The 12,513-nt window shown below is 38.2% G+C and overlaps 1 protein-coding gene across 1 annotated transcript in view; it reads left to right on the top strand.

The window, feature by feature from the left end:
• Positions 1–8,442, top strand: part of CWF19L2 (CWF19-like 2, cell cycle control (S. pombe)) — a 118,594-nt gene extending 110,152 nt beyond the window's left edge. The window contains exons 15-16 of the mRNA XM_006833957.1: positions 3,197–3,298; positions 8,299–8,442. Of these exons, the coding sequence (XP_006834020.1) occupies positions 3,197–3,298; positions 8,299–8,442 (246 nt within the window). The remainder of the gene's footprint in view (positions 1–3,196; positions 3,299–8,298) is intronic.
• Positions 8,443–12,513: the final 4,071 nt, after the last annotated feature.

The raw sequence follows: 12,513 nt of genomic DNA, 5'->3' as shown, positions 1-12,513 counted from the left end.
ACCACTACGCTACCAGAGCTCCTTGTAGGGTGTGTTTTAAATCATTGTCTTCTGAGATACAAAAGAAACTATGTAAGCAAGTGAACAGAGAGGGGAGGCGAAATGCTGAGCCACAAGGAGATCTGCCAGGAGCAGGAGCTGAGAGACAAAGACCTTCCTCCAGAGTCAACAGAGCACATCCCCTGAATTCAGACTTGTAGCCTCTAACTGTGAGGAAAACAAATTTCTGTTTGTTAAGGCATTTATTCGCTATGTGGTATTTCTGTTGTAGCAGCACTAGTTAACCAAAACACCTTCCAAGTGGGAACTTTGTGGCATTGTGGGTTAATCCTCTGGACTTCAAGGTCGGTTTGAATTGTAAGGTCGGTGGTTCAAGCTCACCAGCCACTCCCCTGAAATCCTATACAGGGTCGCTATGAGTTGGAACCAACTCAACGGTGTTTAACAACAACAATAGTGGGAATATTAAAAGAGAAAAATTCAGATACTATTGAGCCCTGGAGTGTCACTGTAGGTAAGCACTCGGCTGCTAAATGAAAGGTCGGTGGTTCAGACCCACCAGCTGCTCTGTGGGAGGAAGATGAGGCTGTTTGCTCTTGTAAAGATTTACAGTCTCAGAAACCCTCTATAGGGTCACTGTGAGTCGAAATTTTCTCGATGGCGGTGGAATTTTTTAGTTTATTGGTTTTGTACTGTAGATAAACATTTTATAGTAATCTGTCAGTACCATTCAAGAGGGATGCCAGAATTCTAGTTCTTTCCCCTTTGGTTGATCAAGGCAGGAAAAGAAAAGTGCTATGCACACATATAGTTTGATCTTACAGTCTTTGCAATACCTCCCACTAACAAGTCTTCTAGCAAGATCCAGCCTGCAAAGAGATAACAGTGGTGAAACTCGAGGCAGCATCTGTCGTTTCGGTAACAGTAGCTGTGTGTTTATTGTGCCATCTTGAGAAATATGCTCTAAGTTGTGGAGCTTTAGTAAGTATATTAATTTCCTATTGCTGCTGTAACAAATGTATAAAAGACACACATTTCTTATTGTAAAAGTTCTGGAGGTCAGAAGTCTGAGCTTGGTTTCACTGTGCTAAAATCATGATGTTGCCAGACCTGCATTCCTTCTGGAGGCTCTCGCAGAGAATTTGTTCCTTTGTCTTATACAGCTTCTAGAAGCCTCCTGCATTCCTTACTTGTGGTGCCTTTCTCCATCTTTAAAATGAGCAATGTCGCATCTTCCAATCTCTCTTTGGTCCAGTATCCTCTCATCTCCCTCTTAAATGGACCCTGTGATTATGCTAGGCCTACCTGGATACTCCAGAATAATCTTCTCGATCTCAAGATCCTTAACTTGAATCACATCTGCAGAGTTCTTTTACCATGTAAAGTAGCTTACTTATGGCAAATAGTGGATTAAGGCAGTGGCATCTTGAAGGGGGGTACATTCTTATGCCTACCACAATAAAATACAAACAAAAGTCAATTTTCCACAAGTTATCTCTGTTGAAATATTGTCTGTTATTAGATGTAGTTTTGTAACATCCTTTAGGGTGTTCACACATGATATTCTACTTCAGGTGGCAAAAATGTACTGAGTGGAGCCTTCCATCTCTTTTTCCCTCTAATCACCAGGTTTGCATAAAGCACTCTTGTACAGGAAACAAAAGTTAAAGCCATGCTTGAATAATTTCTATGTGCCAAGGATTGGGCAGGGCACTTTACATACATTGTTCTATTTGATCATCTAAGCAAATCTCTGAGCACCTTATATTTATCATGAGACCAAGAGATGTTAAACAACTTACCTGAGATTGCAGTTAAAAGAATCAGAGGTGCCATTAGAGTCTTGTCTGTCTCTTTTTTGCTTTATTTTTTTGAATTGTCAGCATTACATGTTGCTGTTATTAAGTGCCATTGAGTAGGTTCTGACCCATAGCAACTGTGTATAGGGTTTCCAAGGAACAGCTGGTGAGCTTGAACTGCTGACCTTGCAGTTCAAATCGACTTTGCAGTCCAGCTCATTATCCCACAGCAGCACACCAGGACTCCACATTCATGTAGAAGTAAGATATATACAAAGCAACAAAACTACAAACCATTTCTCAGCTTGTTATATTATTTATAATTTTTATTCTGTCAAGATTAACATTAGATATTATGAGGCTATGATATTAGATATCTACAACTTAAAAATCATTATAAACTAATGTTTCTTATATATTTCTTAAAGAATTCTTTATAAGTCCTAACATAATTGTCATATAATACTTCAAGATGACCACACTTTTTCTACCATACCACACTGTGCCTTTCCATGTCTTGCCTTCTTGAGGGAACATACAGAGAATATGTAGTTAAGTTGTTAATTGCCATCGAGTTGGCTCGGACTCATAGTGACCTTATTCACTACAGAATGAAACACTGCCCAGACCTGCCGTAAACTGACAGGTGGTGTGATATGGTTAAGTAGAAGTGTGTAATTCAATGCCAACATAAGTAAGTGCTGACTATGTGAGGATTAGAGAGAAGAGATATTACTATATATTGACCCACTTGGATAAATTACTATATATTGACAAAGATAGGAATTGAAGGAAAAACTTGCAAAGATACAAAATCTATTTAACTGATATAGAAAGCAAGATACATTGGCCTTTCCCAGTCAATATTTAGTTTAAAATACTTGGTGTATGTGTATAATAATAGATAATCCTAGAGATATTTTGAAATGAAGTTGGTAAACTAAGAAATTAATGGTTTCTCTGGCTTAGTTGATCTTTGATAAATCAATCATGCTAAAGTCTGAGGGATATTATAAACAAACCTCTAACTATATGGCCCCTCTTCCTTCATTGTAAAATATAAGAAAGCATATCCTTATTCTCTTATTAGTGCAGTATAAACTCTGAATAATATTCCGCTGTTATGTAATAATTATAAGTGCCTCTTGTTTTCCTGCTTTCACTCAGGACAAGAAAATAATTGGTTTTGATTACAAATTGCTGAAAGGCTCCCAAAATGAAATGTTTTACTTAGAAAGTTAAGTCATTACTTGAGTGTCTCTAGAACTGGAAATTCACTGTATACATTTTTATCTTGGGGGACACTTAATTACTGTGGATTACAGAGCAAGAAGAGGAATTAAGTAACGTTTCAAATTTTATTCCACATTTCATGTGTGCTTTATCTACGTGTTTAGGTACCCAAAGGCTTACCTTATTTCTCTGTGGATTTTGGTCTCCAAGGAGGGTTTGCCCATGTCATTGAAGATCAGCACAAATTTCCTCATTACTTTGGAAAGGTATGCTCTCTATTTGATAAAATACCAATGTTTTGCAAATTAATACCCCTTTTCTTTCGAAGGGAAGTCAAAACTTCAGGCACAGTTTGAAGTGAGGTCGATGTAGAAAGTAAATATAGAAACAATTAGTAAATAATGATTCAAAATATTTATCAGTGTCAGGAATGTTACTTTGGGACCAAATACTTGTTAGCAGTGTCACTAGTAACCCTAATATTTTCCTTTGGAGTCAGCCAGCTGAGAATGACGGTAATTGCTCACTAACACTTATTAAAGGCTTCTAATGTTCCAGGTATTGTTGAAAGGACCCATTTAATGGTCACAATAACTCTTATTATGTAGGTATTGTTATTGCTTTCATTTTATGCTTGAAGAAACTGAACTATAAAGAGGTTATGTTACTTGCCCAGGGTAATGGTGCCAATGAGTGACAGAGTTGTGGGTACACACAGTCATGGTTGAATTGGAGAACAAGCAGTCTCACATCTTCATTTATGTTGTTGTTGTTGTTAAGTACCATGGAGTCGGATCCGACTCATAGCAACCCTGCACAGGGTTTCTGAGGCTGTAAATCCTTATGGGAGCAGAACGTCTCATCTTTCTCCCGCAGAACTGCTGGTAGTTTCGAACTGCCGACCTTGAGGTTAGCAGCCCGATTTGTAATCACTACGCTACCAGAGCTCCTTTTATAGTTGAGCATAATATAGTCCAAGAAGAATATATGACTCACTACACACATTAAGTTTCTGGGAAGACATTAGAGTCTATAGCTTACAATCGCCAGGTTTTTTTCCATTACTACAGATTGCCTTCTGGAGTGTACAGTCCTTAAACTAAAGGTCTGTGGAAGTATCTCCCTTCTCCCCTCCCTCTTTCCTCTCTTATATGACAGCCTTTTCTACAAATGAGTGAGTCTCAAATCCTAAGGTTTGGAGTATAAAACTTCCTATGTTGTTGTCCTTTTTCTGTTACCCAGAATCACATGCATCTTTAAACTGTTGAGATATATTACACACTTGTTTGAAAAATGTTCAGAATGCTTTTTTTCAAGAGTTATCTAGAAAGAAATTTATTTTCACTGCTCTTAAAAATCTTATTGTTATTCAGTAGAGTTTTGTAATACAAGGCTCTATGACTAAAATTATTTTAAACTAAATGTGTTTCTGGTGAAAATGAAGGACAAAAATATGTGGCACCAGCCATTCCACCCACAGCATTCTCTCCTTATGCTGGGTTCAGTAATTCATTCCAGTGGTCACACAGAGCTCAGACACCATTCTCATAGTTGGGGTTTACTAGGAAGTGAACAGATTGCAATGTGGGATCAGAAATGCTCAGGGCACAGTTTCCAGTCAGCCATGTCCACAGGCAGGCTCCCCTCTGCCAGCCAATGCTCTTTAAGGGCTGCTGATAAATGCTCACATGACACACTATTCCACCGTAAGCTGTGACCTGAAGGCACTCAACTCTGGTTGTGTGAGTCAACAAACCTACCCACCTCTTCCTGCTTCTGAGCTGGTTAATTTTATACCCATGCTGGAGTTTCAAGTTTTTACAATTTACAGTGAACACTACGAGCATCCACAGCTGAATCCTGTCATCCTATCAGTATCTTCTCCCACCTTCCCTTACCCAGAGCCAGCAGGGCAGAAATGGTGTTTGGTGGGAGTTACTGACTACGGTTAGAAGAGACTGTAGATAATTTACTGCACCACCAGAAGTATTCCCTTTTTTTTTAAACTTTTATAAATTTCATTGAATGAGCCCTGGTGGCATCGTGCTTAAGTGCTAAACTGCATACCAAAATGCTGGTGGTTCAAACCCACTACCTGCTCCATGGGAAGAAGATGTAGCAATCAGCTCCTGTAAAGATGACAGCCTTGGAAACTCTATGGGGCAGTTCTACTCTGTCCATACGGTCGCTGTTAGTCAGAATCAACTCAGTGGCACACAACAATAACAAATTTAATTTATGCCATGGATTATGGTTGTTATGATACTGTTTTAAGGTTAGAAGGAAATTATCCCCAGTTAGTTTTTGCTAAAGGTAATACAGAAATGACAACAATCATACATTGACAGAGAACCCCCAGAGGTTCAAGCCAGATTCAGAAGAGGCTATGGAACGAGGGAAATCATTGCTGATGTTCGATGGATCTTGGCTGAAAGCAGAGAATATCAGAAAGATGTTTACCTGTGCTTTATTGACTACACAAAGGCTTTTCATTATGTGGATCATGACAAGCTATGGACAACATTGTGAAGTATGAGTATTCTGGAACACTTAATTGTGCTCATGAGGATTCTGTACCTGGACAAAGAGGCAGTTGTTTGAACAGAACATGGGAACACTGAATGTTTTAAAATTAAAAAAGGTGTGCGACAGGGTTGTATTCTTTCACCATACTTATTCAACCTGTATGCAGAGCAAATCATCTGAGAAGCTGGCTTCTATGAAGAAAAAGGTGGCATCAGGATTGGAGGAAGACTCATTAACAACCTGCGATATGCAGATGATACAACCTTGCTTGCTGAAAATGAAGAGGACTTAAAATATTTACTTATGAAGATCAAAGAGCACAGTCTTTGGTATGGATTACATCTCAATGTAAGGAAAACCAAAATCCTCACCACTGGACCAATAAACAACATTTTTATCAACAAAGAAAAGATTGAAGTTGTCAAGGACTTCATTCTTCTTGGGTCAACACTCATGGAAGCAGCAGTCAAGAGATCAGATGACATATTGCATTAGGCAAATCTGCTGCACAAGATGTCAGCTTGAGGACTAAGGTGTGCCTGACCCAAGCCATGGTATTTTCAATAACCTCATATGCATGAGAAAGCTGGACAGTGAATAAGGAAGACTGTAGAAGAATTGATGCCTTTGAGTTATGGTGTTGGAGGAGAATACTAAAAGTGTCATGGGCTGCCAAAAGAACCAATAGATCTGTTTTGGAAGAAGTGCATCCAGAGTGCTCCTTAGAGGCCAAGATGGCTAAACTTCATCTCTCCTACTTTGGACATATTGTCAGGAGAGACCAGTTGCTGGAGAAGGATATCATGTTTGGTAAGACGGAGGGTCACAGAAAAAGAGGAAGACCCCCCAACAAGTTGGATTGGCCAGGTAGCAGCATCGATAGACTCAAGTGTGGCAACAGTAGTGAGGTTGGCCCAGGATAGGACATTGTTTCGTTCTGCTGTGCATAAGGTCGCTGTGAGTTGGTGCCAACTCGATGGCACCTAACAACAAGTGTTGTTTCACTAATCCTTTATCCACGACCTTTGCTTTTCAAGAAACAGCCTGTGGGTTCAAGAACTCCCTTCAGTCCTACTATTCCAGGGAGTTGCTTGGAGAGCAAGGAGAAATTATTGGAGTGGTCTCTTTCCATTAACAACTGCTTGGGTAACAGAATAAGAATCAGTCCTATAGACTAGATATAAGGTAAACATGATATATTGTACAGTTTCAGACTGATTTATAAGCTAGGCTGTCTTAAACCACATTTCTTCCTTAAACTAATGCTGAGAAGCTCTTTTCACGTTACCTAAATTTGCCTTATTCTTTGCATGTCTTCTACTATCTCTTCCAGCCCCTTTATTTCATCTATTTTCCTTTCCCGATGACAGAAAACTTTTTCATGAAACTTTTTCAAGTTCATCTAGCAAATAAGAGTTTTTTTCCCCCTTGACTCTTCTAAACAGATTCTTTATCTGTTTTGATACTTACGTTATTCTGTTTTATATGACAGTCCTTTACATAGCCAGATTATTCTGGCTCCCATCACAACTCCAGATTTTAGTACGAGCTGTCTGAAAGCCAATGGATATATACAGAGAATTCATGAAAAAAATTCTATTATCTTTCCATTCCATTTTACATGAACTTATTGAAGCGCCATCTCATTAGTTATCTTTGTATCGCCTGCAATATTTGGCTTTTGCCTTGTGCATAGTAGACCATGATGGTATAATTGTTGGGGTAGGAAGAACCTACATCTTAGAAATTTTATAATTTGTTATGGAGTCCTGGTGTGGTACTATAGAATAAACACTAGACTGAACTGTGATATTGGCGGTTCAGACCCATCACCTGCTCCACAGAAACCCTATACTGGGTCGCTATGAGTTGGACTAACTCAATGATACTTAACAACAAAACAAACATACAGCCATAGAGTTTCAATATATAGAATCTAACCCTTTGTCATGTTTTCCTGTATTACTGTACCCCTCACCCCAAACATGTCAAGACTTCTGTGTATCTTTCTCCACAAAGATTCTCACATGCATACATTGGATCAGTTTTTGTAGCTAGCAACACAGGATGAAGATCATGAAGGAAATAATCCAGAAAAATAAGCAGACAATCAAAAAGTCATTCCTTGCACAGTTTAGGAATGTGGCCTTTCAAATGAAGGTTAGTTATAATTTTTAATTCTTGGTTTACTTACAATTAGTATTAAAACATGATTTTGGTTTTCTGACAAAAGATCTCCATTAATAGTAGAAATACACTGGGTAGCAGAGAAAAACGTTAGCCTGGGATTCAGTTGCAATTGATCAACCAACCCAATCATTGCTACATATTGATTGACTTTTCTTCACACTGTTTGCCAGAGCTGCTAATAAGAACCAAATTAATGAAATTTTATGAGTACTTTGTTTTCTTCTCCTTTGCTGTCATCTAGTAGATGTGCTAACAATCAGCAGAATGGATGACTGACTGGACAGGAGACACAGCCAAGACTCCTAGCGTAACGGGGAGTTAGAGTTAATATATTTATTGTTGTTAATTGCCACAAAGTTGTTTCTGACTCATAATGACCCTGTGTAGGGCTTCCAAAGAGCGGCTAATAGCTTTGAACCTCTGACTTTGTGGTTTGCAGCCCAGTGCTTATCCTACAGCACCTAGTAGCAGAATAAACAGAAATGGTCACATTCCTTTTCCCAGTATTATTTGTACACACACAGCTTGTGCTTTTCTTGTTCTTTAAAAGGAAATCATTGGTGGGATGCTGGATATAGAACCAAGACTTTGGAGGAAAGGAATCCGAGAAAGCTTTGAGGATCAGAGGAAGAAAGCACTACAGTTTGCTCAGTGGTGGAAACCATATGACTTCACCAGAAGTAAAGAATGTTGACGCTTAACCATTCTTTTTTATGTCCTCTTCAAATCCCTTTCCGTTTTATTTCTGTCACATCAACTAAACAACGGGCCAGAGCACAGGGAAGAGAGTCGTGGCAGCAGATGGCTCTGGGTCCCTTAACAAGCATTGTTGGATTGTGTGGTTTCCTCCCCACAGCTGCTTCTGGGAGCTTCATTTCAGTGACCAATAGAGTAAGACCAGATATTTGAGTGGCCCACTCACATTCCTGTTCACCTCTGAAGAGAGCAGTGGGAAGCATAGGAAAGCACTGGTTTGCTCCAGGCTTGTGAAGTCTATCGACTGTCATCTTTTATATGTTGTAGAAAAAGACTTGTCATATTCAGTAATCGTTGACATTTCTTTTTATGGGATTTTATAGAAGAGCTCTTAATTTTTAACTAGGAGCATCGAGTATTACTGCTATTCTTTTTTGTTAAAAGAAAAAAAAAAGTCACAAAGTAATAAAGAATCAAATGATAATAAAAATGTTACTCATTCATGATATGTTTGTTTTTATTTTTTTTAATAGATTTTCTCTTAATACTGCCCAGTGTTATTTGTGTCTCTGAATTTTGGTAATTTAAAAAAGTATGTGTTTCAAATAACACAACTTAACAGTTCTGCATTTGTATGAGAATTAAAAATTTTATCCAAGTCGTAATTTTTTCATTTGTATTAATTACTCTAGTATCTTAAATAATAAGAACATGTGAGGAGCATATTCTGTTGTCCCACTTCACTGAAGGTACTTAATTTTTATTTGTTCTCAGAGTTGGCATCAAGATAAACCATATGCTTATAGAATATGGCCAGGATGTGAAGGTGAAGGGGCTCCTACTTTTTTTTCCTCACTAATAGGAAAATATTTTTATAATAACTCTCTTTCAAAGATGTTGATTTTTTGGAAACCACCCTTTGACATTTTGTCATAAGATGTTGGTTACCTAGACTCAACAGTGACATTTCCTGCAGTGACTCACACACTACATAGTTACTTGTAATACCAGCATGTCAGTATCTCTTTAGGGTGTTGAAAAGAGAAATATTTATGTTCTGTCTGTGATTTTAAAATTTTATATATAAATTGAAGCTTAACAATTTAAATATTTTCAAATTTCATTTGTATACCTTTTTTTCATTTATTGACTGTGTTATTATATGACATTTTATATCTATGACAATAGTAAAAAAAAAAAAAATCTACAATCCAGCTGTTTTGCACATTAGCATGTATGTCTGGTAGTAACAAATGCTGAGGTACAAAGTAAGACTAACTCTGGCTGTGATGGTTAAGGCTATGTGTCAGTTAGCCTAGGCCATGATTCTCAGTGGTGTGGCAGTTACATAATGATGAAACTTGGCAGTTATAAAATGATGTAATTTGGCAGTTAGCTAATAATAGAGTCCTCCTCCGTTTTTGTGATCTGATGGGCTCATCGATTTTTGCATGATGCCTATGTTTCATAAGGACCTGGTCTTTGTAACCTAATCATGTTGATAACTGAGGAGTGGGTATATTTATCAATTAGATATAGCTGTTTTCAAATTCTTTTGGCTTTGCTGCAAAGTCTTAAAGGAACCTTTAACAGTCATTCATTCAATCAGTGAGTACATTTGCTTACAGAACACTATTATGTGTTGGTGGTACAAAGATAAAAAGTACTTAACCTGCTTTAAATTGTTTCACAGTTTAATAGTGAAAGTAACATGTATATAAATAATTATAGCACAATTTGATAAATTCTAAAGGGAGATTTGCACTCAGATGTATGGAGTATGTGCTAAAGGACTATTTTACACCTCCCCTCTTTTCATTCTCAGCTGCTAACTTTGTTTCCTATTTTACTGAGAAAATAGAAGCAAACAAAATAAGAATTTTCCACCATACCTATCTATCTGCATTTGTACCAGTGTACACTACTTTTCCTCTTGCTAACTGTAGATACATTATTTTGTTTTCCTTATCTAAGACCAGTCCACTCATTTATGTGCTGGATCTTATCCTCTTTCTCATCTACTAAATCATCCCCATTCTCTGTTTTTTATTAGTTTTTTCCTCCCTCTCGACAGCATTATTCCTGTTAGTATTAAAAAACAAACAAATTAGTCTTTCAGACAACAAAGACTGGCATCATATCCCCCTCTAGCCTGCTGACAGAAAAACTCATAAAAAACAAGTCTGCTGTTTCTCCTCCTGTCCTCCTCTTATTCTCAGTACAGTCAGGCTTCATCTTCACTCTTCTGTCAATACTGTCCCGTCAAGGTGTTCAAGGACCTTCCACATCACAAGCCAGGAACTGACTCTCAGTGCTCTCACTCTAGCGGTCAGCACCCTGGATTGACTTGATTACTGCCCCTTCTTGAAACACTTGCCTTCCTTCTATAAGACTTTCATTTATATATCCGTTTTCCTTACTGGCTGCATTTTCTGTTTCCTTCTCTGGTTCCTCTTCATCTACTCAACCTCTAAATGTTGTATGTGTATATTCTCATTGTCTCTTCTCAAACCTCATCAATATTGCACTCACTTATAAAGTGGTTGTTGTTAAGTGTGGTCCAGTCAATTCCAACTCTTAGCGACCCTGTATAGGGTTTCCAAGGAATGACTGGTGGGTTTGAACCACTGACCTTGTGGATAGCATTCCAGTGTTTATCCTCTGACACTACGCCAGGACTCCCACTTCTAAGGTAATCTGATCTTTCAAATAATCTCAACTATTCTTTGTGAGCAGACTTCTGATGTGGGGCTGCCGGTTAATGCGATAAACTGCAATGTCGGTTTGGGCCGTTAAGGCCGGCAGTTCTAACTCACCAGCTGCTCCTTCAAAACCCTGTACAGGGTTGCTATGAGTCAGGTCCCGACTCGATGGCACTTAGCAACAACAACAACTCTTTGTGAGCAGATTCATTCAACAAATATTTGAATGTCTAGTAGGTAGAGTCATGGTGTGGTTTAGGTAGCATAAGCACTGGGCTGCTAACTGCAAGGTCAGAGATTCGACACTTAATAGCAACAATATGTTGTAGCCACTATACTAAGTGCATGGAATATATTAATAACTAATAATAATAAAATTCCTGTCTCTGAGGAGCTTCATTGTATTAGGGAAAGAAAGACAATAAAAATTAGATAAAGTAAATAATCTCTCAAGGAGGGAGATGGGCTGTGCTCCGATGGCTTGGGGAGGGGGGGTGGGAGGGATGGGGACGGGCCTATGGGGGTGTATCCTTGGGTTATTTGATGATGCATGGAGGGAATTTTGATCATTGCAATGAAACAAAATACGATAGGATGAATGTAAAACTGATGTTCTCCCATGTAAACCCACATAATTCACAATAAAAACTTAAATAAATAATCTAGAGAATGTCAGCAGTAAGTACTATGGAAAAAGGAAAAACAGAACAGATCAAAGAGGTTATTTTCCAAATTTATATCTTTACTCTGGACCTCATCTCTTAACTCCAAGTAACTCTAAATACCAATGTAGTGCTATAGGATCCTCAGTGGACTGTGAACCAGAAGGTCAGAAGTGCAAACTCACCAACTGCTCCTATATGAGTCAGGACTGACTCAGTGGCACCTAACAACAACACTTGATATCTGTCATCGACATGTCTAAAACTGAACTCCTGATTTTCTTCCTGTTCTAGTTATTTATTACTGCTTAACAAATTATCCAGAACTTAGTGATTTATATTAACAATCATTTTATTATATTGTACAGTTCTGTAAGTGAGAATTTGATCAGAGCTCAGCTGGGTGATTTGTTTCTGCTCTCTGATGTCTGGGGCCTCAGCTGGAGTCAGTGTCTGAAGATGATCAAAGCCATGTGTCTAGTGCTTCCATTCGTCATATGCTGGGTCTGGAATGTTTAGAATCATTCCTTGGTTCACATATATATATGCACTTGAACTGGAATGATGGCTAGAAAGCTAGGTGGTATATAGAAATATACCTTTAGAAATTTCAGGGTAGTCAAACTTGCTATACATCTTCTGACTTTCTCCAGCACAATCATTTCAAGAGTGTTCCAAAAGGTAAGGAGTGGAAGCTTCCAGTCT

This window comes from Chrysochloris asiatica, unplaced genomic scaffold, assembly GCF_000296735.1.
Source record: "Chrysochloris asiatica unplaced genomic scaffold, ChrAsi1.0 scaffold00008, whole genome shotgun sequence".
Taxonomy (NCBI): domain Eukaryota; kingdom Metazoa; phylum Chordata; class Mammalia; order Afrosoricida; family Chrysochloridae; genus Chrysochloris; species Chrysochloris asiatica.
This window is presented reverse-complemented; position numbering and strand designations above follow the sequence as displayed.